The 27,527-nt window shown below is 38.4% G+C and overlaps 1 protein-coding gene across 1 annotated transcript; it reads left to right on the top strand.

Annotated features, from left to right (window-relative positions):
- Positions 1–148: 148 nt before the first annotated feature.
- Positions 149–26,402, top strand: AFG3L2 (AFG3 like matrix AAA peptidase subunit 2). Its single transcript, XM_060775023.2, has 17 exons — positions 149–340; positions 2,966–3,068; positions 4,102–4,170; positions 6,393–6,511; positions 7,005–7,157; positions 8,872–8,946; positions 10,770–10,894; positions 11,789–12,062; positions 12,578–12,715; positions 14,165–14,318; positions 15,974–16,081; positions 16,548–16,673; positions 18,742–18,852; positions 19,995–20,110; positions 21,144–21,344; positions 22,774–22,968; positions 24,883–26,402. The coding sequence occupies exons 1-17, from the start codon at positions 224–226 to the stop codon at positions 25,123–25,125; spliced, it is 2,427 nt and encodes an 808-aa protein (XP_060631006.2). The 5' UTR covers positions 149–223; the 3' UTR covers positions 25,126–26,402.
- The last annotated feature ends 1,125 nt before the right edge of the window (positions 26,403–27,527 follow it).

Below are 27,527 nucleotides of genomic sequence, written 5' to 3'. Positions count from 1 at the left end.
ACGCGGCTTCCTTGAACGAAGCTTCATGCAGCGGCCAAACCAATCAGAAGAGCCTGCGCGTGCCAGGCTTCTCCCCCTCGCGCGCATGGGGTACGTGAGGCAACGTGATTGCGTCACCTTCGGCGCGGTGGGTGTGGCCAGGTTAACCCCGCCCTCCGCGTGTGTGTGTGTGAGAGAGAGAGAGAGAGGGAGGGAGTGGGCCTCAGGGCCTGGGTCGTCGGCTATGGCTCACCGCTACCTCTGGTTGACGCGGGGCTGTTGCCGGCGCTCTTCTCCCATCGGGGCTCAGCCTCTGCTCTGGGGCCGAAGCCTGGCAGCTCCTTCCCGCTCCCGGAGACTGGTGAGTCCCTTGGGAAGGAAAGGCAAGGACGTCCATAGCTGAAGGCTGTTGAATCCTGGGAGTTGTAGTTTTACAAGGCCTTGAGCCCTTCTCTGCCCAAGAGTGTTGGTGCCCCACTAAACTACAAGTCCCACGATTCCATAGCATGGAGACAGGGCATGTTTTTTGTATTATGCCACAATGCTTTCAAGCAGGCCATTATTTTTCCTACCTTGCTTTTTAATGAGGTTGAAAGAAGAGTTACATAAAATGACCTATTGGATTCCAAAGCAGAGATGAGGTTGAAGCTGAGGCCCCTTCCACACAGCTGTATGAAATCCACATTGAACTGGGTTTTATGGCAGTGTGGACTGAGGAGCCTTCCACACACCTGAATAAAATCCCACATTATCTGCTTTGAACTGAAATATAGGGCAGTGTGGACTCAGATAACCCAGTACAAAGCAGATATCATGGGATTTTCTGCCTTTATACTCTGGAATATAGGGCTGTGTGGAAGGGCCCCCAGTTCACAATGGTCCTACCACAGCCATATAACCCAAATATCAAGGCAGATAACCCACAGTATCTGCTTTGAACTGTGTTATCTGTGTCCACATTGCCGTATATTCCAGTTGAAAGCAGGTAATGTGGGATTTTATACAGCTGTGTGGAAGGGGCCTCAGTTCCAAGTAGATATTGTGGATTATCTGCCGTGATATTCTGGGTTATATGACTGTGTGGCAAGGCCCTGAGAACTTCCTGGTTTTGCAGTTCAGCCTCCTGTGCCAAAGAGGCCTTGAAGGATTCTTGTGTTGCTTGAAGCCAGCTCTTAAATAAACCTAACCATAAAGTTCCTACTCAGTATTGTTTTAAAGTTAACTTGGGAAGATAGCTAGTAGTCTACATTTCCATTCTCACTGGAGAACGATGGATTATTCTGCTCCCCGTCCTCCATGAATGCAACTGCACTATAGAATTAACAATATAAGATTACAATAAACACAGTCACAGTAACAATGGGCAGCTACATGTGCGAGAAAATGATTTAAAAAACTGATTAAAACTGATTAAAAACACAGGTGAGATAAAAGGAGAAGCAGGTTATTTGCGGAGGGGAGCTCATTAAAATGAGGATTGTGGAATTGAGCTTTCCCATGAGATTATCAAGGCAGAGAATGCCACAATATCTGCTTTGAACTGGGTTATCTGAGGACCCTTCCACACAGCCGTATATCCCAGAATACCAAGGCACAAAATCCCATAATATCTGCTTTGAACTGGTTTATCTGAGTCCATACTTGGATAATGTGGGATTTCCTGCCTTGATATTCTGGGAAGTAGTGCTGTGTGGAAGCCTTCCTCCCCACCCCCTCTTCAAGGCCATTGCTGTGCCTAAATTATTCAGCAACAAAATTATTCCAGAAATGTAGTTCTCGGGGAAGGCTGAGGGCTTTCCACACAGCCGAATAAAATCCCACATTATCTGCTTTGAATTGGAATGTGGACTCAGGGCTCTTCCACACAGCCCTATATCCCAGAATATCAAAGCACAAAACCCCACAATATCTGCTTTGAACTGTATTATCGAGTCCACACTCAGATAATTTGGGATTTTCTGTCTTGATATTCTGGGAGTCCACACTGCCATATATTCCAGTTCAAAGCAGATAATGTGGTATTTTATTCAGCTGTGTGGAAGGGGTCTCTAACTGCTGTGAAATATTGGGTGTTGGAATTTGGTCAGGTACCAGCACTCTTTGGTAGAGAAGGCTAAATACCTTCTAAAACTACAATTCCCAGGAGTTCATAGTATGTTACCATGATAGTTAAAAAGATGCCAAACTGCATTTATTCTACAATGTGCATGCACTCCATGTCTGGGTTGGGTGTGGACAAGGAGGCACTGCTTTTTCTGTATTTAGCCCCCAAAAGAAGCAGGTTGGTGGTAGAGAGGTGGCCTGCCAGTCTACTTATCTACATAGGGTCACTCATTATGGTGGCTACACAAGCTATTCAATACAAAACAACCTTAACCACGAAGAACTGTTGTTATTGTTTGCTGTGGTGTTGTTGTCGCCGGCACATCATACCTATCATTCAATTATTCATTTCCTCTTTTAAAAAATCCAACAGATGCCAGGAGATGCATTTGTTTTGAAAGAATGAGAGGCACTTTCAGTATCTGCTGTGGTTTGGATCCAAAGCATCCCAAGGAGACCAAAATACTTTGATGTTTAAATCCCTTCATGTACAAAAACAGGAAAATTGCATTTTAATCCGGGGGGACAAATGTATCACTATTCCCCCACTGCACAGGAATAAGCTTTCAATGTAGCTTGCAGGAATGGAGTGGGAAGGTGTCTCTCTCATGTAATACTGACTAGGGGAGAATCCCAGTAAGGAGTATATTGAAACCAGCAGAAAGTATTTCCAATCAAGCATAGAAACTGTAATTTTAAAAAGCTAGTTTATCAAACAAGTTTTAATGTTTATATTGGAAAGTGTATACTGTACTTTTTAGAGTTGTATTTTATTTGATGTCATGACCAATGACAAGTACAATAAACAACTCATTCATTCAGTAGTGATTACGTGATTTCGAAAAATGTCTTTCAAATTTATATTAAGCTTGTTTTTTCCCAGCTTCATGACCAAGTGGCTACCCAAGTTCCTATGAACAGAAATAACGATGTCTTTGTAAATGTCATTGCTGCTTATAGACGACTATTCTCCCAACCTCCAAAAGGTAACGGTTGCAATATCATATTAATGCACTCTTTATTATTATTCACAAGAAATGTGAATGTGAACTAACTCTGAATAATGAGAGAGATAACTGAAAACCACAAGCAAAAGGTGTCCTACCGTTGGTTTTATCTATACAGTGTTCCATCCCTACTACACGGTTCACTTTTAGCAGACTCGCTGTTTCACAGGGTTCTGAAAATATTAATAAAAATATTAAATATTTACGTCCAAGGGAGGCCAGGAACCCCAGAAGTGCGGTGGCCTGAGGCATGGCGGGAAAGGCCTACCTCCCAGGCGTCCACAAACCTTGGAAGTGTGGTGGCCTGAGGCCCGGCGGGGAAGGCCTGCCTCCTTGGCTGCTGCTGCTTGCGTGGCTCCAGAGGCTCTACAGAGGCCAGGGAGGCAGGCAGACGCCCTTGGGATAGGCCAGGAAGTGGGTAAGGAAACTCAAGTAAGAAAATAATATATAAAATAATGTATAAATATTAAAATTAATATGGCATCCCTACTTTGTGGATTTTCACTTATCGCGGGTGGTCCTGGAACGGAACCCCCGCAATAAGTGAGGGAACACTGTACTAAGTTGGAACCAACCTCCTTCCCAAACAGGCATATTCTCCTTCCTTTTCCCCACATTCAAGGCCATAGCTGTGCCTAAATTATTCAGCAATAAACTTCTTCCAGAAATGTAGTTCTCAGGGAAGGCTGAGGTCCCCTCCACACAGCTGAATAAAATCCCATGTTATCTGTTTTGAACTGGAATATATGGCAATATGGACTCAGATAACCCAGTTCAAAGCAGATGTTGTGGGATTCTCTGTCTTGATATTCTGGGATATAGGGCTGTGTGGAAGGACCCTGGGTTATATGACAGTGCCGAAGATCCAGAGTTACTTGGTGGGAAATTTAATTGCTGTGGTTCTCTGTTTAGAGAAAACACATGCTTTTGTCTCTTATTCCTGCTTGTTGCATTGCCTCCTTTTCTATATGCAGTGCAAGTGGATTTCACTGATGCTACTTTTTTTCAATAGGATTTGAAAAATATTTTCCTGAAGGGAAGAAAACTAGTGACACAAAAGGTTCAGATGGAGAAACCAAAGGTACCAAGAAGTACTTTCACTTGATGCCTGTATGTAGAAGAAATTTATTGATGATCTTTATTACTTTAAACAGAGTCTGTTGTTTATTCCAGTAGTCCCTCTGGCTGTGTACTATTTCCGTATCTAAATTAGAGGAAGTGACCACCAAAAATGCCATTAATTTCCTATGCTTTAGTTCCATGTTGTGCCTTGCTTATTTCTTATGTGGCACCTTTACATTCCACTGAATTTCAAGTTAGCAGTCTGCATTTCTACTAGGCAGTTCTTGGCTAATATAAATTAGGCATTTTAGTAAAAGTCTGGTTCCCTTTACTTCCCTCATTTTGTGTATTATTTGGATTTTATTTATCTTAATGGTCCTAAATGCTAAAATTTGAACAAAAGTAAAGTGAGATGAAAGAACATAAACAAAGCTAGCTTCTGAAAATAATAAAATTCTCGATTTCTCTGTGTGACATATTTTATGTTTGTGTGTGTCTTGAATGTACCTACTAAGATGTTAATAGATGAAACAGAAGTGCTTAATGTTAGAAATAAAGCTGAACTGAGTATGGAACATCTTTCCATTAAACTGGCACTGGTCTTTGCAGAATTTGATATCTAAATGTAAAAGAATGCATTTGTCAGAGACATCCCAGTCACAGACAGTTTCTACCCAGTTGTCTTCCTGAAAGTCCATCATTATTTGTGAATATTACATAGTTCTTCTTGTTCCTTTTTCCAAGTACTTAGGACTTAGCATAATACATTTTAATAATAAATCATTGTAATGCCGGTATAGTGATTTCCTGGATGTTCCAAGTACTTAATTGAAATTTCTATAAATAACTATTGTAACATCTGTGGTAAGGATCGAGATGCTACAATCAAGCTGCAGTGTGATGTCCAATAGAACTGACCTGGAATTGTATGATCATGATATTCTGTTTACCTACAGCTTGCCATCCCCATTCAGTATTGTAGGGAAATTCATAATGTTTTAATGTCATGGCAAGAAGGAATTCTTCCAGAACCTAAATTTCTCAAAGCTCTGGTTGTACAGTACGACCCCCATATCCACGAACGATTTATTCCTGGACTTTGCATGGCTACAGAAAACCCTAGATAATAATGAACCCTATTGAAATTGAGAACTGCTGACCTCGAAATACCATCATGTTATGCTGGACCTTAAAAATACCTATTTTGTAAGACTTAGATACCATTCCCACAGATGTGGGAGTCATACCATACTAGATATTGTGAAGTGAGGCATAGGATAGAATATGCAAAAGCTGGTGACTGACCATTGTCTTCTAAAAATATGTTTTTTAAATATTATGTTAAATTATGGTTTTGCAGAACTGTGGTTTGTACTGAAGCAACAAAGCAAAGCCCATCACAGGGATTCTCATATTATTTTTAGTATTTTTGGTCTTTAAATCAATTTTGAATCACAGAGTGGGAAGAGGTCACAAGAGTCATCCAATCTAACCTCTCAGCCTTCTTTTCTCCATGTGGACATACCCAGCTCCCTCAGCTGTTATCAGAGGGCTTGGTTTCCAACCCTTTCATCATTTTAATCACCCTTCACTGGACACCTTCCAGCTTGTCAATATCCTCCTTGAATGGCAGTGCCCAGATCTGGACACAATATTCCAGATGAGATCTGACCAAAGCAGAATCGAATGGGACTTCGACTCCCCTCGATCTCAATGCCATATGCCTAGTGATGCAGCCTAGCATTGCATTTAGTTTTTTAGGTGCCACATCACACAAGTGACTCATGTTCAGCTTGTGTCTACTAAGATTCCTAGATCCCTCACACAGACTGTTGTTGAGCCAGGTATGACCCATCTTATAACTGTGAATTTCATTTTTGTTGCCAAAGTATAGTACCATACATTTCTCCCTGTAACTATTTATTCTATCAATTTCAGTCCAGCTCTCTAATCTCTTAAGGTCATTTGGATTCTGATCCTGTCCTCTGGGGTATTAGCTATCCCTCCCAGTTTGGTGCCATCTGAAAATTTCATAAACTTGCCCTCTGTTCTGTCACTCAAGACATTGATAAAGATGTTGTACAGCACTGGGCCCAGGACAGACCCCTGTGGCACCCTGCTGGTCAGTTTACTCTAGGAGCAGTTTTCTCTAGGAGCAGTCTTTGGCCGGCACCTCTTGGGTTTGTCCAGTCAACCGATTACCAATCCATCTAATAGTAGCGTTGCATGTAAATTTTTTAGATGTAAAGCAAGCTAATTCCCAGCGACCTTCCAGGACGAGCAGCAGTGGAGGTGGTGGAGGCGGAGGAAAAAAAGGTGGCAAGAAAGAAGATACTGGCTGGTGGTCCAGAGTGCAAAAGGTCTCTCAATCCATCTTTTTTAGTGTTTCTGGTTGTAGCTTTGCTTTGCTCTGAATCATTATTTTTTAATGCTATGATATCCTTTCAATAAACAATTATGATAGCTGCGGTATCTAGATTATTTTTTGTTTGAAATGTTGTTACTGAAATAAAAGGGTGCATGAGGTGAAGTGTATTATGCCTCAGTAGATATTTGAGCTCATAGTAGTGTTGACCCAGGAACATGGATGTGGTCCATTGCTTGGGATGAGCTCTTCCAAAAGTCAGCAGCCCCAGTCACTTTAACACAGGCTGTGGCTCAATGTGTGAACTCCTTGTTTACATATAAATGTCTCCTCTGCAGTGAAGTTTATAGGGACATCTTAGTGGATGTTTTATCTGAAAATATGTGCCTATTCTTTTATGTGGGTAAATTAGAAAATCCACAATGTTCACACATGAAGCTTTTGTCCTGATCTAATATATTTTCCCCCCTATCCTATTTTTCTTTCAGGGCGACTTTCCTTGGGATGACAAAGAATTCCGTTTCTATTTCATGGGCGCTGCTATTTTCTGGGCTGCTGTGACATATTACTTTTTCTTCAGGAATTCTGGGAGAGAAATCACATGGAAAGACTTTGTCAATAACTATCTTTCCAAAGGAGTAGTAAGTAGCATTGGATGAAAGCTCATTATTCAGCTTTCAAATGAACGCTTATCTTTCAGCACTGGATAAGGTTTCATTTCACAGAACAGGCAACACAGATTGATCTAGATTAGAGACAGGAATTATGTGGCTTTCCAGTTATTATTGAACTACAGCTCTCAGTATTCTTCAACATTCATTGGCTATCCTAGCAAAAGCTGTTGACAGCAACATATTGAGGGCTGTATGCTTCCCACTTAGATTCCAGAATAGAGAAATAGATTGGGCAAGATAAAAAAATCATGTTGATGACACACTTTTTAGACATGTATCATTTAGCAACATGGTGTTTCAGTTTTACTTGAATCTCCCTTTAGGACAGTGGTTTCCAACCTTTGGGTCCCCAGGTGTTCTGATCTACAACTCCCAGAGATCCCAGCCAGTTTACCAGCTGTTAGGTTTTGTGGGAGTTGAAGTTTCAAAATATCTGGGGATCCACAGGTTGAGAACCGCTGCTGTAAGAGATAAATACGCATACATAAATTGTAATAATGAAATCTATAAGAACACAACGTATCTCAAGAAAACCATTCACTCACACACACACACCGTACACACACATATATAAATCATGATTTATTGCTTATTTCACACAGACACAGAGGTTTCTCATTTTGTTTGCACAACACACCTACACACTGGAGCCGACACACTAATGTATCATAACACATAGTTTAGAAAGCTCTGCTCTAAATGTTCTCCAAAGAAAACTGAGCAGCATGGATGAGTTGTTAACCAAGTTAGCGCTGATTGCTTGATCTCAAAAGTTACATTGACATTACCCAAATTTGGAAAAAGCACTATTGCCTACACTCAGAAATGTAAATAATTTGATTTGAAAAGCAGCTTTCAGATAATAAGAAATTTGGTCCTCGGAGACCAGCATCCCTTGAAACATAGGATGTTTCCATGCACTAGGAGCAGGGCCACTGGTGTAGATGGCAGTTTCTTCCAGCAGATGGTCAGCTTGCATCCTGCTGTCTTTCTCTCAGCCTGAATTTTTCTTCTGAAAGAATCTGTCTAGAGAAAGCAGATATTTTGGGATGGATTTTTAAGCACACACAAAAGTAATCTTCCTTACACAACTTTAGTATTTTAAATTTTTCTACTACTATTGTATGATGAGGTTGTAGTGCCACGGAGCCCCCAGTGGCACAAGGGGTTAAACCCTTGTGCTGGTAGGACTGCAGACCGAAAGATCAGCAATTTGAATCTGGGGAGTGGGATGAGCTCACTTCTGTTAGCTCCACCTTCTCATGCGGGGACATAAGCAAAGCTTCTCACAGGATGGCAAAACATCCGGGCGTCCCCTGGGCATCGTCCTTGCAAAGGGCCAATTCTCTCACACCAGAAGCAACTTGCAATTTCTCAAGTCACCCCGACACAAAAAAGTGTCATATTTAAAGACATAAATCTGTCATGTTGCCCTCTCGTTCTTTTTCTTTTCTTTTCCAGTCTCATTCTTAATGGCATTTTACATTACATAGGTTAGTGATGAATACAGATGGAAAAATAATCACCTGTTTTGTGTTTTGTTTCTGGGGGAGGATAGTTCTAACTCGAATGTATTTTTGCCATAGTGTGAATAAGTTTGCAAACAAAGGAGAAACAAATGCAATCTCATGCAAGGAAATAGTATTGGTAATAATTCATAATTGTATTTATTTTCTCATAGGTGGACAAGCTAGAAGTGGTGAACAAGCGCTTTGTTAGAGTCGTGTTTACACCAGGAAAGACTCCAATTGAAGGGGTAAATTTTAATTTTTAACTTTGACAGAATTGCCTGCCAAGGTGGCAGGAAGATACCCAAAGACAATCAAAACTAAATTTGGATCCATAATCTTCTTCATGAGGAGCATCCTAATAGGTTCTCTTCTCCTTTATTTTTTTGAATCCCACCAAGTCTAAACCTCACCAGGTAGAGACTCATCCATGATGATAAACTATAGTTCCCCCACCTCCAGATCACCATAGCAGAAAATAACATCCAGAGTATGCCTAGCAGCATGAGTCAGATCAGATCCCACTTGAGGTAGACACATGATTTTTGTAGTGGACATGAAGTCCTCGGCTACTCCCAACAGGGTGGTTGGAATTTCCCAGCTCTACAAATCCTGAAGACTCCAAACAATTTATTGTTGTAATTCCTGTGCAGCAAGAAGTTATGGATAGTTTTTTTATTTTTCTCTCTTAACATTTTTTAACATAATGTTACAAAATGGGTTGCTCAACATCAGTCATAACTTTGAAAGAATATATTGTTGCAATAGTGCTGTTAGTGACTTTTAATGTCCTATTTTTGGCTTGATCTCTGTCCTTGCATTTCAGGAATAAACTGTTCTCCCCAGGGGCTTTTTTTCAAGTCTGAACTTACACAATGAAAATCTTAGGAAACTAAAATTACAGCAGGCGTTTTAGTAGTAGATCAAATGTGACTCAGTCTAATGTTATAATTTGCTCTCTAACCATAAATTGTGTGTTTTCACTGAGATAATATTTAAGTGTACAGGCCCTAACTTGGAAAGCTTTCTATGCTGCTTCAAATGCTCAACAAACTTTTTCTAGACCTCCATACTTACTCCACAAATCAACCACTATACTTTGTTGTGAGCTTCACAAATAGCCATTGAGACAAGACATTAAATATGTTTGCAGATTAGTGTGCTATGGCAGGAGTGTGCTACAGTAATCCTGGGTTTTACAGGATCCCTTTGCAAAAAGGAAAAAAAGGAGGAACCTTGGAGCAAACTATAAATGCACTATAAATGTAGAAATTATAGTTAAACCTTTATAAACGTATTTTTCTGTAATATCTTTATGATTCTTGCCTATCATTGCAAGTACACTGTCAAAATAATAGCATACAAAAATCCTATATTAAAAACATAATAGTAAAGGTAAAGATTTCCCCTTGACATTAAGTCTAGTTGTATCTGACTCTGGGGGGTGGTTCTCATCTCCATTTCTAAGCTGAAGAGCTGCCGTTGTCCATAGACACCTCCAAGGTCATGTGGCCAGCATGACTGCATGGAGCGCCGTTATCGCTGTGCTGGAGCAGTACCTATTGATCTACTCACATCTGCATGTTTTCGAAGTTCTAGGTTGGCAGATGATGGGGCTAACAGTGAGAGCTCACCCAGCTCCCAGGATCTGAACCTGTGACCTTGAGGTCAGCAAGTTCAGCAGCTCATTGGTTTAACCCACTGCGCCACCAGAGGGCCCATAGAAGCCATAAAATCTAGCCAAAGTATAAAGACAGCAGTTAGGAAATCATCCGGCAATCAATTATATGCCTTTTTCTATGCTAAAAAGTAACCACATTAGTCAAGCTTGTTTGATGGAAGTAATTCCACATTTCCATATTCAGAAAAAAGTAAGTGTAAACAGTACAATTAAAATTATTCTATGTCTAGTTGATATGATAAGCCAGGTGTGGGTAGTGTCTCACTTGATAAAACCATTTGTTTTGTTTTGTTTTGTTTTTTATTTCTGTGTGGCTCAGATTACTTATAATTTCTGAAACTGAGGCACTGTTATTTTATTTTATTTTATTTTTTGCTTTTGCTTTGACAGCAATATGTATGGTTTAATATTGGAAGTGTTGACACCTTTGAGCGAAATTTGGAAACTGCACAGCTTGAGATGGGAATTGAAGGGGAAAATAGGCTACCTGTAGTGTACTCAGCAGAGAGTGACGGGTAAGTCTTTTCAATCATAGAAATCACAATAGAATTTATTTCATGTTATCTTTAAAAGATAGAAATCTTGGTAATGAATGTCTGTAGACTCCGCTGTAAAAAATCAGTATCATTGGTCTCGCAAGAAGGTTTGAGTTGACTATATTGGGACAGAAGATGGATTTCATTGAGAAGTCTCTGAGTTGTGACCTCTCAATTCAGAGAAATAGTTCCGCAACGGTTTCATCCTAGAAGTATGCATTCTGTGAAGTGCACCCTTACTCCCTTGGGGTCATCCAAACTTCCTCTTCCATCTATTTCAAATACTGGCTGAGATCAAAATTGCAATTTAAGTTTGCACCAAACAGAATGTTTCATTTTTAAAGTTTTCCTTTTATGGGATGTTACTTCACATCTTATGCAGACAACTTGCCACTCTGAGTCCCCTTTGGGGTGAGAAGGGCAGCATATAAATGTCGTAAACAAACAAACAAACAAATAAATAAATAAATATTGCAAGTGAACATTCAGGGAAAGGAGTATATGCTGTTGGGAATTCTTTAGGGACACTTTCTTGTAGCAAATTGATTTGTAAATGTCTGGTTTTACAAAGTATTGTAATGAACAATACATATATTCATTTTTATGTTCAAATAATCCACTTTGCATTTAGATATTAAATAAAAGCCACAATTGAATGTTGCTTCCTAAGCTGAAATAATATTTTTTGTCCATTGCATTGTAGATCATAAATATTCTATAAATTACTTAATCTTTTTAGGTATCGTAACAAATTCAACTTCACTAAGTGCCATCACTCATAAGATGCAAATGCTTTTGTATGCCTGTATATCCCCCACTTTTTTGTTACAAGTTAGCTAGTTATTAACATTTACGTTTTACTCTTCTTTTTAGCTCATTTCTTCTGAGCATGTTGCCCACAGTCCTTATTGTTGGCTTTCTGCTGTACACATTAAGAAGAGGCCCGGCTGGAATGGGCCGGACAGGACGGGGAATGGGGGGACTCTTTAGCGTGGGTGAAACAACAGCCAAAGTCCTAAAGGATGAGATCGACGTAAAGTTCAAAGACGTAGCTGGCTGCGAGGAAGCCAAATTAGAGATCATGGAGTTTGTGAACTTTCTGAAAAATCCAAAACAGTATCAAGATCTTGGAGCCAAAATCCCAAAGGTGAGCAATTTCTAGTCATGTATTTATTATAATAAAGTTAGCCTAAAATATCAAGCTGTTACAGCTGAAGTTCTATTCCTTTTTTTAAACAAAATTAGCAACCTCGAATTTAAGGCCATTTTTAATTCTCCCAAATCATAGCCATAGGTCAGGTGGGGTTATTTTTGTGATGGTGCTGTGTTTTTTGGATATGTACAAGAAGAGGAAGCCTTGCTAGCATGTGAATTCAGAAGAACTTATTTTATATCTATCAATCTTCCTTTTATAATCTTACGGTATTTACTTTGCTTCTTTTTTCAGTAAGAGGCAAGGAGCACTTGTTCTTTTCCACCAATTTACACACACACACAGACAGAGTTTATTTTGAAACCAAGAATTAGTTTAGAATAGTTTTTTCTAATTGGTCTTAGGGTGAATCTAGGCTGCATAATTAATATGCCGTTTGATGCCATTTTAACTCAGCAACAACAACAATAATAAAATATTTATTACCCTCGCTATGTCTTTTCTTTCAGGGAGCTATTCTGACAGGGCCTCCTGGCACAGGGAAAACTCTCCTAGCAAAAGCAACAGCTGGAGAGGCCAATGTCCCCTTCATTACAGTAAATGGGTCTGAATTCCTAGAGATGTTTGTTGGTGTGGGTCCTGCAAGAGTAAGTCCTTGGTTCTCTTCTGTTATTTCAGTGTCCCTTGTTAAAAGGATGTTGTCCAGATTGGTAGGCCAAAGATGAGATAAAGCACGACACTTTGGTAATTACGCACATCATAGTTCAATAGCTGACTGCAAGCTATTATAAAAGAGAAATGTAACTTCCATTCTGCTGTAGTATTGTAGAATTATAATTTCATCTGATTGTATTCTGAGATAAAAGAATTTCTTCCAAATGTTTCTAATATTTGATGTTACAACTTCGTGATTATTAAAAGAAGACCACATATTAACATTAACATTTTTGTCCATGTATTAACAACAAAAGAAGTGAGAAGTGAAATGGCACCCGCTGGCTGCTATTATTATTATTATTATTATTATTATTATTATTATTATTAAAAAGTACAGTAATAGTAATTTATTTTTATCCTCCTTTTCTCCCATGGGTGAAATTCAAAACAGTGAGCAATGATTAAAACAATAAAAATTGCATAATACTAAAAGCGCTCCAAATAGCACATTACATAAATCAGGTCACGAAGAGTCAGAAGCGACTTAACAAATAAACAACAACAATAAACCATCAACAATAGCTTAATAAATACAACATATACATTTTTTTAAATCCCTAATTTTTCCCTAACTGCCAATCTCCAGAAGACTTCAGTTAGGAAAAGTAATATATACTGTTTAAAATGAATTGGGAAGTAAATATTTCCAATTTATAATAAAAGGAACTACTATATGTGGTGTGAAACATTACTTACACAAGTAGTGTGTTTTTAAAAAAAAATTCTAGCAGGCTATCACAAATTGGTAACACACAGTCCTAGAAATGTCTTGCTGAAGGTCATGTCATGAAGAGTTCTTGAAATATGACAAGTTTTGTATAGTCCAGAATCCATCCTTTTCTCTCATGTAATTCTCTGGGGGCTCAAAATGCTCCAAAAACTCTTGGGAAAGGAAGGTAGAACCAGAGACAGATCTTCATGAGCAGGAAGGAGGTTATACGCACCCCCACACACATACAGCTTTTCCACATGGAATGGCAAATGGGATGTGAACTGTAGTAAGCTGAGACCTCTAAGATCCAACCTCACAATTATCTGGATATTATATCATTCATTAAGTGCACCCAACTTTTGTCTCTTGTTGCTAGAAATAGCACTTGAACCAAGATCTACAGTTCTTGCTCTTACATATTGCTGGCAAGCACAAAACAGTTGTTTCTTACCCAAATACAAAAACGTTTGAATGCTTCCTAGAGTTGTCCTTTCGAGCTTTTAAAATCTCAGCACTCAAATTTATTTTATAACATGTTGAACACAATTATTCGTTCAAATAGAAAGGAAATATTAAAACAGCCATGTAATCTGCTCAGTAGCATTGATCAAACAGTGTGTGGTGTAGCATTACATAATTGCATGTATCTTTTGTTCTTCTTGTTAAGGTCCGGGATTTATTTGTCCTGGCTCGTAAAAATGCCCCTTGCATTCTGTTCATTGACGAAATAGACGCAGTAGGAAGGAAGAGAGGACGAGGTAACTTTGGAGGGCAGAGTGAACAAGAAAATACGCTCAATCAACTGTTGGTAGAAATGGATGGTAACTATTTTTCCTTCTGAAATTTTATGGTGTGAGTCACTGCTTTTATATGAAAGTAATACTGCTGTTGTAAAGAGATTGTCTAGTTCAGTGGTTCCCAACCTTTTTTTTTAATCAGGGACCACTTTGACCAGGGACAGGGACCACTCTCCAACATTAGTAGCAAAAGGGTTACGAATCAGTTTTTGGTCAACTTTAGATATGGTTTGGTTATTTGGGGTGCTGATTCAGAAAATTGCATTGAATAGACCATATCAGCTCTAGTTTCTGATACAGAGCACATGCCATTCAGGAGTCACCATCTGCATGCCCACAGAAAACAATATTTAATAAGCCTCGGCTCTATAAGAGGGTTTCATGAGGCCAATCGCTCTTGTTGTAACGATATAGTAACAGTGAGGCCACAGACCATATTTTAATTCTTGCAGACCACTTGTGGTCCACGGACCACAGGTTGGGAACTACTGGTCTAGTTAGCATCAAGTAGGTTGTTCTGATGACATATAAGTTTTAACAACGAACAATAGCAAATCAAGCGATTGTTTGACCCTGTGTAAAGTAGTAGTAGTAAGATCCTGGCAGATACTAATTAGAGCATTAAGTACTACTTAGTAAGTCATGTTCTTGACCGTGGTTTCACGATGCCAGTTTTTATCCAAAACTGTTTCTAACACTTCAAAGCCTTATAGCTATGATTAGTTCTTATAAGTTGGAGTGAGATGTTCAGTTGTTGGTCTGTGCTCTTTTCCTGTTGCCTTATATAATAACTTGGTGAGTAACACCTTAACCTTCAGAGTAGAGTTGAAAATAAAAATGCCCTAGCTTTTTATTAATAAGTAAAAAAAAATTAGTTGCATATTGAATTTTTAGTCCCTGTAATGGTTAACCAACATTGCAGAATCTCTAATTACTTAAAGATGATAACAGTTCTAACAAAAACAAAAACAATATTTTATTATGGCCCTTATTGCTGCATAAGTGTACAAAATATGCAAGCAAAATGCCATACATGTAAACCTTTACCAGAAAAAAAGTGCAAATATAACTTTCTGGCTTTTGGAATACATTATACAAAATACTTCCAGCTTTTAAGATCCGAGTGCAAAGAATTCTCAAATTCTAAGCAAAAGCAAAACGTTTCCATTTAGATTTCACGGATTGCATTTCTCCATCTTCCAAGTTTAACATATGACATATATAATTTTTTCATAATTATAAATAGAAGCAGAAAGCCTCTGATGGTTTAGATCTCACAGAATGCATTTCTCAACTTTTAAAACCCAACAAATACAGTGTATACAAAGTTTGCTCAGAATATTGAAAGAAACTATTTAACTGTATTGTAAATGCTTGTGCTATAAAGCTTTCATTGCAACTGTTTTGCACTTCCTCCTCATTCTTTGCTGTTGACTTGCTGTGCTCACATGGTGGCATAACTGCTGTTGGCATAGATATTTTCAGCGTGGACCTGTGATAAATTGGACTGACATGAGAAATTTTAAGTTAAATGTTGGAAGAAAACAGTCTCGTTCCGAGAACACTCTCAAAGAAACATGCATTGAATTCATTAGAGTTGTTTTGACAAGAAAGCATTTGCTAGCAAGGAATATATACCTAATTCTTTAATTTTGATCGTTTTTTTGTTCTGTCCACAGGTTTTAATACCACAACAAATGTAGTTATTCTGGCAGGCACCAATCGACCAGATATCCTAGATCCTGCACTGATGAGGCCAGGTCGTTTTGACAGGCAGATCTTCATTGGTAAGCTGTTCTCCATTGTGGTAATTAACTTCATAAAGAAATCAACTTAAATAAATGAAAAAAATTAAATTATGCAGAAAGCAGCTTAGGGATGAGCCATCATGTACCTGTACCAGAAAGGTTGGATTGCTAGTTTGAAAAGATCTTCACAGCAGAAGCTCTTTGTAAATGGAGAGTTATGTTCAATGTGTTGTCGAAGGTTTTTATGGCCAGAATCACTGGGTTGCTGTGACATCACAACCTCTGAGGATGCCTGCCATATATGTGGGTGAAATGTCAGGAGAGAATGCTTCTGGAATATGGCCATGCAGCCTGGAAAACTCACAGCAGAGAGTTATGTTTTTTAAAGAGAATGTATTTAAAAGACTTAATACTATATCCAAGTCACTGGACAAGTAAAAAACATAACTATTGCAATTCTTTTCAAAAGCCCATTTTAAATATATTTTCCTTTTTTTCCTTCAAGGGCCACCAGATATCAAGGGCAGAGCATCTATTTTCAAAGTTCACCTTAGACCTCTGAAGTTAGATGCTAGCTTGGATAGAGATAATTTAGCGCGAAAGCTTGCATCACTTACACCTGGGTTTTCAGGTAGGTATTCTGTACAACAGCTACTGTGTAATGGTATGCTTTAAAAAAAGACAATGAAATTAATATTCAATGATGTCCTAAACCTTGTTAAGGAGTCCTGCTAAACAGACAAAGCTGACGTAAGTGGGGGAAGGAGGGTGGAAGACGAAGTAGCCTTTCCCTTATCAGAGTCATAACATAGTAAGGCATTATTCTGAAGGGTAGTCCTTTGCCAGTAGAGGCTCCCCCCTTAATTTGGGAAGTTCTTCAGAGTAACAGGAGCTCTCCCCTACAGAAAATTGCCCTCCATATATATAGAGAGTGAGGGGGCAGGTTTGTAACAATTCTAGGGCCCTGATCCACTCAGTTTTGGCCAACTAGGCTCAAAGGCTCTCAAAATGAAACTTAAGTCAGAGATGCACTGAAATTATGCTTAATGGTTGCTGAGACGGTGTTGAAAGGAATGCAACAATAAAACATCATGTAAAAAGAGCTCACATCCCTTGAGATGATTAAAGCTATCTTTGGTCACTGGAATCCACACAGTGATCTGGATGTTGCTCCAATGAACTGATTTCCTGGTCTGAACTAAGGCTAAGGACCAAATTGCTGGTCTGCTTTTACTTTAAATGTTCTCTTCCTTGGTCTAAAAAGCACTGACTCCCTCTCAAACGAAAGAGAAGAAGATTGTCCCATTCTAACAAAGGAAGAGTGTTCTCCGCATTCTAGGATGCAAACGTTTTTATCTCTCTCTACAGTGGGAGCTGACCTTGCACAGCCTGCTAGAGAAACTGTAACAATTGACTACTGCGTTGTTTTTATTAGTTGCGAGAGGATTGCTTAATTGCATAATTCAGGGAGGTGAAGAGTGGATACCTTTCTTGAACTGTTCAACAAATAACCAAACCAAATCCAAAATTGACCAAAAACTGATTTGTAACCTTTTTGGTACTAATGTCAGAGTGTGGTCCCTGGTCAAAGTGGTCCCTGGTCAGAAAAAGGTTGGGAACCACTGGTTTAGACAATAGCCAGAACTGATTGCCAATTACTTAGCACTTTATATCTACATTCATTGGGCATACAGCTGGGCTGCTACATTGATTGTATGGATTTTTTAATCAACGGTTATAGCCATATTTTACTGATTCTATTTTAATAGAGGTTGTTTTTCATTTTATATGTCTGGTTAATGTTATTGATTGTATATGTTGATGTATTTTATTTTATGTATTGTATGGCACCTTTGTGTGCTGTTTTGTAAGCCGCCCTGAGTGTCCCTATGGGAGATGGTGGTGAAGTATAAATGATTGTTATTATTATTATTATTATTATTATTATTATTATTATTATTCCTCCCTCGAATACCCCATGGCAAATCTCTTTTGGAATTATTTATGATGCAGCACTGATGCAGGAATTGAATGAAACAAAATCCAGTAAACTACTAGACCAGGCCTGGCCAAACTTCATCCCTCCAGGTGTTTTGGACTATAACTTCCACTATTCTTAACAGCCAATAGTCTGTTAGGAATTGTGGGAGTTGAAGTCCAAAACACCTGGAGTGACAAAGTTTACCCAGGCCTTCATTAGACACCTCTGAAATTGTTCTGGCCAGCAATTTGTCTTTTGTTTGACCGACAATGGCATTACAAAAGTTTTGTTGCTGTTAACTGCTCTAAATTTTACTTCCACTTATGGTCACTCTGTGAATGTCAGTTAAAAGAGAATTACGCTTCTTTAGGTATGGCTTATCAAATTAAAACATCTAAAATATTTCAACAAGCTTCACAGATGGGAGGATTCCACCAATGATGCTCTTCAGCTTATGTTAACCCTATGAATGTGAGACCTCCAACTCACCCTGTTATCAAAAGGCCTGTTTGGGACTTGTAGACGGAGAACAATGGCTTCCTTGTTTGAATTATACTACATACGTTCCCATTGTTCTTACTAGAGGATTTTTTTTTTTTGCCTTATTCCCCCCTTGAAATATTACTTTCCCGCTTCAAATCAATGGTAATATTCATTGTGATAACTGGTAAATAATGTAAATAACTTTTATCACTGCTTTTTTTTCTTTTTGCTTTAGGTGCCGATATAGCAAATGTATGCAATGAAGCTGCCTTAATTGCTGCCAGACATCTTTCAGATTCTATAAACCAAAAGCACTTTGAACAAGCCATTGAAAGAGTAATAGGAGGTGAGGCAAAAAAAATGTGTTGTAATTTCATTACCAGTCATGTTTTTTAGTTATTTTGCTCATTTCTTACGTCTCTATGAGTGCTGTGTTGAAGAGTAAAGTGGGAGCAGGAATAAGGAGACAATTTTCCACAGAAAAATACAGCATCAGGACATTTTCTTCCAATATCCCCGTTTCAGTTGCTGTGTTGAAGAGTGGGAGCAAGAATAAGGAGTGTCCAGATATTATTTTCTCAGCTTGAAATGGAACTTATAAACTGTGCAGAGAATGAGTGTATCAGCCTTGAAAGTACTATAGTTATATCACAACAAAAGTTAAGCTGTTGATATATCAGGTATAACTCTGTTTATGTTGTATTCTATGAAAATTGTATTAAGATACTGTATTTTTTCCATTCTGAGACACACATTTTTCCTATATAGACATCATTAAAAATGGTTGCATTCTGGAATCGTAGGTGTATCTTGCATATTTTTGTTGGTGGCGGTGGTACTGAAATTAGGGTTCACTTAAAATATGATACATTTTTAAAATAGTATTTTTTCTAATGTAGTCCCTTTTAAAAAGTGGAAAAATTATGTACTATTGTGGATATTCTAGAAAAAATAATTTCCACATAAAGCTTTCAATATTTTTAAACTAGATGTGTTGAATCTGTTGTTATTGTTATTATTATTATTATTATTATTGTTATTATTATTATTATTATTATTATTATTATTTGAAACACCACAAGATGAGTCCACAGCAGATACTCTGCTGGCTGTTGTATTGGATCACACGTCAGACACTTCCCAAGTGTCTAGGACTGTGTGATGTATCGGCGAATAATGCAGATCCCAGTAAGGTGGCCTTTTGCAGCTGGCAGATGGTAATCTTGTCAGCGCCAATTGTGTTTAAGTGCAGGCCAAGGTCTTAAGCACTGCACCCAGTGTGCCGATCACCACTGGGGCCACCTTTACGGGTTTGTGCCACAGTTATAATTATAATTATAATTATTTAGCACTCTGAAGTTTTTTCTTGGAATTTTTTTTCTTGGAAAACAAAATCAATTCCGCTTCTCCATAAAACCCCCATCTCTCCTGAGAAGGACACCACAGCAGTAAAGGGATTTACTCTATTGGGTTTTTTCTAAATCACAGGTTTGGAAAAAAAGACCCAGGTCTTACAACCAGAGGAGAAAAAGACAGTAGCATATCATGAAGCTGGCCATGCAGTGGCAGGATGGTTTCTGGAACATGCTGATCCACTTCTGAAGGTACATTGACTTGATAAAAAAAAAACATTCACATATGTGTGATCTTATATTATCTTAATAATGTAGACTATTTGCTCCTCCCTTTGTTGCACAAAAAATCTTTTAATTATCCACAAACATATTTAGTCTGGACTGAGAAACTATCATTACGTAGTTTGCTGTGAATCTTCTGGGCTGTATGGCCATGTTCCAGAAACATTCTCTCCTGACATTTCACCCACATATGTGGCAGGTATTCTCAGAGCTTGTGAGGTCTGTTGGAAACCAGGCAAGTGGGGTTTATATATAAACTGGACAAGTGGGGTTTATTATATATGTATTGGCTGCCATAGATGTGGGTGCAACATCAGGAGAGAATACTTCTGGAACATGACCATACAACCTGGAAAACTCACAGCAACCCAGTGATTCCGGCCACAAAAGCCTTCACCAAAATATCATTACCTATTTTAGAACAAATAAGGAATTTTTATATAAAAAGGTAATTAAATGTAGAAATGTAGCTATATTATATTGGGGTTTTTTCTATCTGCTAGTTTTGTGTTTTCTGCAAGTTTTGTTTTTGCGTTTACAATAAGGAACTTTGTTTGTTTATTTATTTATTTATTTATTTACAGTATTTATGTTCCGCCCTTCTCATCCCGCAGGGGACTCGGGTGGATTACAGTGCACATATACATGGCAAACATTCAATGCCATGGACACACAACATATATAGACAAATACAGATTTGTAGTAGGTTAATGACATTTTTCTAATTAATAAATCTCACCATTTTAAAACATATAACCTTAAAAAAACTTGTTTGCATGTTCTGTTATTTTTGTCTATCTGTCTATCTATCGAACTGTGCTTTTCTGAAAGTCCATACCATTAAGACATTCTTGTTTGTTCTTTTTTTAAAAAAAAAAAATCAAGTTTGTGGCAGCCGCTATTTTGTCTTTGTAGGAATAACCGTTTTGTAAAGGAAATGATAAAAGCCACTGTTGCAATTGTATATAGCTAAATATCTTTGTTTCCCATCTGACCAAAGGTGTCTATTATCCCCCGAGGCAAAGGCCTGGGATATGCTCAGTATTTGCCAAAAGAGCAGTATTTGTACACCAAAGAGCAGCTGCTTGACAGGATGTGCATGACGCTGGGAGGACGCGTGTCAGAGCAAATCTTCTTTGGAAGGATTACAACTGGGGCACAAGACGATCTGAGGAAGGTTACACAGAGCGCATATGCTCAGGTATGTATTTCCCACCCTACATCTCTCCAGCAACTTGGTATTAGTAGAACAGAAAGAAATATCAAACGATTGTGCATATTGCCGGTTTCTACCATTTTTTATACTTAGTTGGCTCATGTGTTTTTATTCAACAAAATCACTATGAAGTTATTTTATTCTTAAGATTTTAGGTGGAAATATTCATTTTTTTCTATATTCTGGAGTATACTGTGTTTTTCCATAAAAAAGTTAGCATGTATAAATTGCTTGCAAATTTTAACTTATATTGTGTGAACTGTATATACTCGAGTATAAGATGAGTTTTTCAGCCCTTTCTTTAGGCTGAAAGGACTCCCCTCAGCTTATACTTGAGTCAAAGTTATTTATTATTTTACTGGGTTATTATTATTTTTATTAAATTTATTATTTTACTCTTTATTATTACATTTATTGTTTTCTTTATTTATTGTTATTACATTTATTATTTTACTCTATTATTGTTATTATTATATTTACTATTTTATATTTTATTTTATTGTTGTTACATTTATTATTTTGCTTTATTGTTGTTTTACATTTATTATTTTACTCTTATTATATTTATTATTTTACTCAATTATTATTACAGTTATTATTTTACTCTATTATTACTGTTACTACATTTCCATTATTTTACTCTATTATTATTTTTATTACATTTATTATTGTTCTCTCTTTATTATTATTGGAAGGATACATAAGCACATTTACATTGATGAAGGTTAGAATAATGTTTTAAGCAGAGTTGGACAGTCTTATCTTAAATTACAGTTTTATGTAAATATTGAAAAAACATTTAGCCTACTAAATGGTATCAATTTTAATTTTGAAATCTACCAGTAGCTGCTGCATTTCCCACCCTCTGTTTTTGCTCGGGTAAATACATTTTCCCAGTTTTTTGTGGTAAAATTAGGTGCCTCGGCTTATATTCGGCTTGGCTTATAGTCAAGAGTATATGTTTGTTATGATTCTTACTTCATCAGAGGTTTAGAAATAAATCAGTTATTCCTGACTAATGGAATAACTGGAACTTGAAAAAATCTGGGATCTTATTGATATAAGGGGTTAGGACTAACATTGAATTAGGTTTTCATATTTAAGAAATACTTAAAGAATTGGATTACTGATGCAGTACATTTATAATATCAAATTGTAATGGTTCATGATCATATTTCAAGTGTATAAACACTCTTTCCCAATAAATATTCACGAGCCTTTTAAGAAATAAGCATAAGAATGCCCAAAAGCCAGTTTTGCCATGTTAACCATGTAGTGTCTGGTCAGTTTTGATGGCTAAAGCTACATTGTTATTTTTGTGGTGAGAACTAACAAGTTTTTATTATAACTTGGCTGAAATGCTGTAGAAATCCCATCAATTAATAAGAAATACTGTATGCCATTCATTTCCCAGATTGTTCAATTCGGAATGAATGAAAAAGTAGGGCAGATCTCATTTGACCTTCCTCGACAAGGGGACATGGTGTTAGAAAAGCCATACAGTGAGTCCACTGCAAGGTTGATTGACGAAGAGGTGCGGATACTTATTAATACGGCTTACGAACGGACACTATCCCTCCTGACGGAAAAGAAAGCAGAGGTTGAAAAGGTATATGTTGTCTTGATTACACTTCCATCGTTACAGGTTTCTTAAGTCATCAGAGGTACGCAACTCTTGGTGGTCTTGATGAATTTAGACTACAGATCCCACCCATTCCATACAACATGCTTAGGGATTGTAGGAGTTATTTCAAATATTTGGCACTCATATGGCCCCCTCTTCTTTTATACACTGGATTTGACCCTCCAGGGTCGTCTTTTTTTTTTCTTTTGATAAAAAGAGGGAGGAAAATTGGTTTTTTGTCAACTCTTCCTTCTACTTTGCAGCTCACATTGTAATCTCAGATATTGTTCTAGACTACATGTATCAAACACAAGGCCCACAGCACAAATCTGGCCCACCTTGCTGTTTCATGTGGACCTCCAGTTGCTGGACTACAACTCCCATATTCCTCAACATGCGACATGACTAGAGTTGATGGAAGTGATTAGTCACAAGATACAAGTCTTGTGGATATGATATCTAACTTTGAAATGTCCTTTAACCTTTCTCCAATCGAGAGCCACAAGTGCAGTTGGGTTGTCATTACCATTATCTCCAGTCAACATCAAAAGTGATGGGAAGTTTTCATTCAGTGGCATCTTGGGACCCAATTTGGGTAAAAACTGGAGAATACTTACGACTATGTACAAAAATTATAATTGGCCCTTTGTATCCACAGATTCTCCACCCATGAATTCATGGGCATTTGAAAGCAATCATAAGGCAAGTGTGGCACTCAATGAAAATGAGTTTGACATTTATGTTCTAGAGCAGGCATGGACAAACTTTGGCCTTCCAGGTGTTTTAGATTTCAACTCCCACAATTAGGAATCGTGGAAGTTGAAGTTCAAAACACCTGGAGGGCCGAAGTTTGCCTGTGCCTGTTTTAGATAGTTTGTCAACTCTCATGAGCAGACAGTTATAAAGAATTCAGTGAGAATTGTCTCTCTCCCAAAACACACATAGGTCATGTCATTCTGTTTGTGAAGTTCGGTTTTCCTCAGAGAGCGGTCAGCAAAGTACTCGTGCAATATGCTATTCTTTGTCCTTTATAAGATGTGCACAGAAATATTAGCCATAAGGTAAAGGTAAAGGTTTTCCCCTGAAGTCATGACCGACTCTGAGGGGTGGTGCTCGTCTCCATTTCTAAGCCAAAGAGCCGGCGTTGTCCATTGACACCTCCAAAGTCATGTGGCCGGCATGACTGTGTGGAGTGCCATTACCTTCCCACAGAAGTAGTACCTATTGATCTACTCACATTTGCATGTTTTTGAACTGCTAGGTTACAGAAGCTGGGGCTAATAGCAGGAGCTCACCCTACTTCCCTGAATCGAAAAATCGCCAACCTTTCAGTCAGCCAGTTCAACAGCTCAGTGGTTTAACCCACTGCGCCACCAGGGGGCCCTATACTGTTTGCCCAAATGTTTTGACTAGATTATTTTTGTGTGTTTAAGCATGGTTTTCCTAGCACATATAGAGAGAATATATGTGTGAACCCATTAATTTCTCAAACTTTTCCATTCACAGCCCCTTTTGGCCCAGTTTTACTTTACATGACCCCAGGTATATAGATATATAAAATAGGTATAAAAACCAAACATGTACTGATAACAAGTCAGCAAGGCTTTCTAAACAGATTGATTTCTCTTTTTATGAAATACAGCTGAAGCATCTTCTGCAGAGTCCACTGTTAATGCTACACATCAGATCCATGTAAATGTCTAAAACAGCCACTAGGTGGTAGTCAGAAAACAGTTCCTGCTGCTATACTTTTTATAACCCCAGCATTGAACCAAGGGGACCCCATTTGGGGTCGGAACCCACAGTTTGAGAAGCAGTCTTCTACATCATAACCTAGTGAACTGTGAAAGTCAGACTACCGTTTTACCTGTTATGCAAAATGTATTGTGTTTGTTTCAGGTTGCTTTACAACTTCTGGAGAAGGAGGTTTTGGATAAGAGTGATATGGTCGAAATGCTTGGTCCCAGGCCATTTGCTGAAAAATCTACCTATGAGGAGTTTGTCGAAGGCACCGGGAGCTTAGATGAAGACACCTCCCTTCCAGAAGGCCTTAAAGACTGGAACAAAGATCGTGAAAAGGAGAAAGAGGAGACCACGGATGAACAGATTGCGAGACAGATTACAGGAGACATGCCTTTTTAGTGCTTGAAATAGTGGGTTTGGCATCACAGACTGAAAGAGATTGGAGACGGTCTGTCACCGTCCTCTGCTTTGCAGAAACAAGCAAGGCTGGAGCTACAAAGGAAGGGGACTTCTTAAGAATTTGACATGAGAATATTCCAGTTGGATGCTATGTGTTCAAACTCCTGACAAAAAATTGGAGCTATCATGACTACTACACTTGAGGCCCGTCTAGCTTTGTCACTTCAGTTTCATATCCAAACTGTGCAAGTCTAGACAATTACAAGATGTGCTTAAGATGACAGAATATCAGTTTATGAAAAAGCTCAGAAAAATCACCTGTCTGTGTTAAGCTCCCTCTATCAGATGCAAGTGGTTCTGATGCAGGAAGAGCATTGCTGGCACTTACCAGGAGTCCAAATAATGTATAAAATGCCTTCTGTTCTGTGGGCACCTTCACTTTTCATCCACCTATTTAAATGTGGCCCTTTGCCTTGCAGTTAAAAAAAACCCTATGTGATTATCAGTCATGAAACTGGGAGAGTTTTTCCGTCTATGTTATAATGACGTGTAAAATCTAAATTATATTATTGCAGTTTTAATAAAGGGTTTTTTTATACAGGCAGTTGTAATATATGGAACATATGAATGTATTCTATTTTGTAAATAGTTTGGGAACAGTCAATAAAATCAGCAGTTATGAGACACTATGAAGAAATGTGCTGTGTCTGCAACAGCGGTGGAAATGTCATGGGCATAAAAGCTTGCCCAAAGGAGGCAGATGTCCTCAAAAGTGATCAGCTAGGGAGGAGCATCTCTTTTGTGTACAGCTTTTCTGTGTTAGCATTTTCTGTGTTAGATTTGGAAACTTTTCAGAAGTTTGACATTTCCTTGTTAAGCAAGGGGGTGGGGAGAATTTAATGTGTAACTCAGTGGTTCTCAACCTGTGGGTCCCCATGTGTTTTGACCTACAACTCCCAGAAATCCCAGCCAGTTTACCAGCTGTTAGGATTTCTGGGAGTTGAAGGCCAAAACATCTAGTTGAGAACCTCTGATGTAACTGGAGCCACCAAAAAAATACCAGGGAAAAGTGATTCTAGGTTAACTGCTCTGTGGTAGAATCAACGTATTACGGAAGCAGCTGTTTTATTTATCTGTTTGTTGTCACATCCCAACAAACAAGAAATGCCAGTGTTGAGCTTGTTAGTTGCTTGTGGTTGGCTAAACTGAAATCAAAGGTTTTATGTTCCCTTGTGGAAAGGTTCTTTGAACCCAGTAATAAAATACAAATAAGTGAACCTCTTGTCTTACAGCATAACATATGACATCTAGAAATGCTTATGAGAAGCTGTTCATATTTGGGGACAATATGAGATACATGTCCACAAACATGGATGCAGCCAAAGAAAAGGGGACTGAAAGATTTCTAAGTCGATATTGATATTCCAAACTAACATGACTATATCTTAGTTGGATGCCATGAAATGACCCTAAAAATTGCCAGCTGGAAATTTCCCCTCCCGTGGTAAAGGTACGCATGGTGTGGTGAACCCATGGTAAAAGTAACAGCCTGAACTGTGGAGAGCAACTGCTGTAGTATGAGGGGCAAGGGAGCATTTTTCTTCTCCTAGGACTTGGAGTTTGTGGCATGGACCACCTAAAACTAAAACAAGACTTAGAGTGATTACAGGTCTACTTTACTAGACAGTGCACAGAAGCTGCAGTCTTTTTAGATATAAAATTGCAACCTCTAGAACAGTGGTTCCCAACCTGTGGTCCGTGGACCACCAGTGGTCCCCAAGAACGAAAATGTGGTCCAGGTTTCACCATTATTACACTCTTGTCTCGAAACCATGTGGTCTTGCAAAACCCTGTTATAGTGCCAAGATAACGGGAATGTCAGGAGAGTAGAGGATGACTACCCACGAAATATTGCTACTACCACATCAGCTCTAGATTATTAAATACGGTTTTCTCTGGGCGAGCAGATGACTACTACTGGTGGCCTATGTTCTGTACCAGAAATTAGAGCTGATGTGGTCTGTCCAGTGCGGTTTTCTGAATTGGCAACCCAAATAACCAAACCAAATCTAAAGTTGAGAAAAATTGATTTGTAACCCTTTTTGGCTAATGTTGAGAGTGGTCCCTGGTCAAAGCGGTCTCTGGTCAAAGCGGTCCCTGATCAAGTAGTCCCTGGTCAAAAAAAGATTGGGAACCACTGACCTAGATGCTACAAGAGAAGGAATTCATTTCATTTTTGGCCAGAAAAAAGGGGGTCTGATGAAAAAACAATTGAGGGGAAGCAACCCACTTCTGTTCATTCCAGGCCCTGATCTAGTTTTCTGTAAGATGCACTTGAAAAGCAAGCATTTTCCAGTGTCAACCAAAGATGTTCTACTACAACATTTAATGTGTTTGATCCC

This window comes from Anolis sagrei, chromosome 4 (genome assembly GCF_037176765.1).
Source record: "Anolis sagrei isolate rAnoSag1 chromosome 4, rAnoSag1.mat, whole genome shotgun sequence".
Classification (NCBI taxonomy): Eukaryota; Metazoa; Chordata; class Lepidosauria; order Squamata; family Dactyloidae; genus Anolis; species Anolis sagrei.
This window is presented reverse-complemented; position numbering and strand designations above follow the sequence as displayed.

Excerpts from the sequence above, each read along its gene's own strand:
- AFG3L2 (XM_060775023.2), top strand. The coding sequence starts at position 224 with ATGGCTCACCGCTACCTCTGGTTGACGCGGGGCTGTTGCCGGCGCTCT. Across the intron at positions 10,895-11,788 it reads TACTCAGCAGAGAGTGACGG|CTCATTTCTTCTGAGCATGT; the intron begins GTAAGTCTTTTC and ends TCTTCTTTTTAG. Across the intron at positions 12,716-14,164 it reads TTGGTGTGGGTCCTGCAAGA|GTCCGGGATTTATTTGTCCT; the intron begins GTAAGTCCTTGG and ends CTTCTTGTTAAG.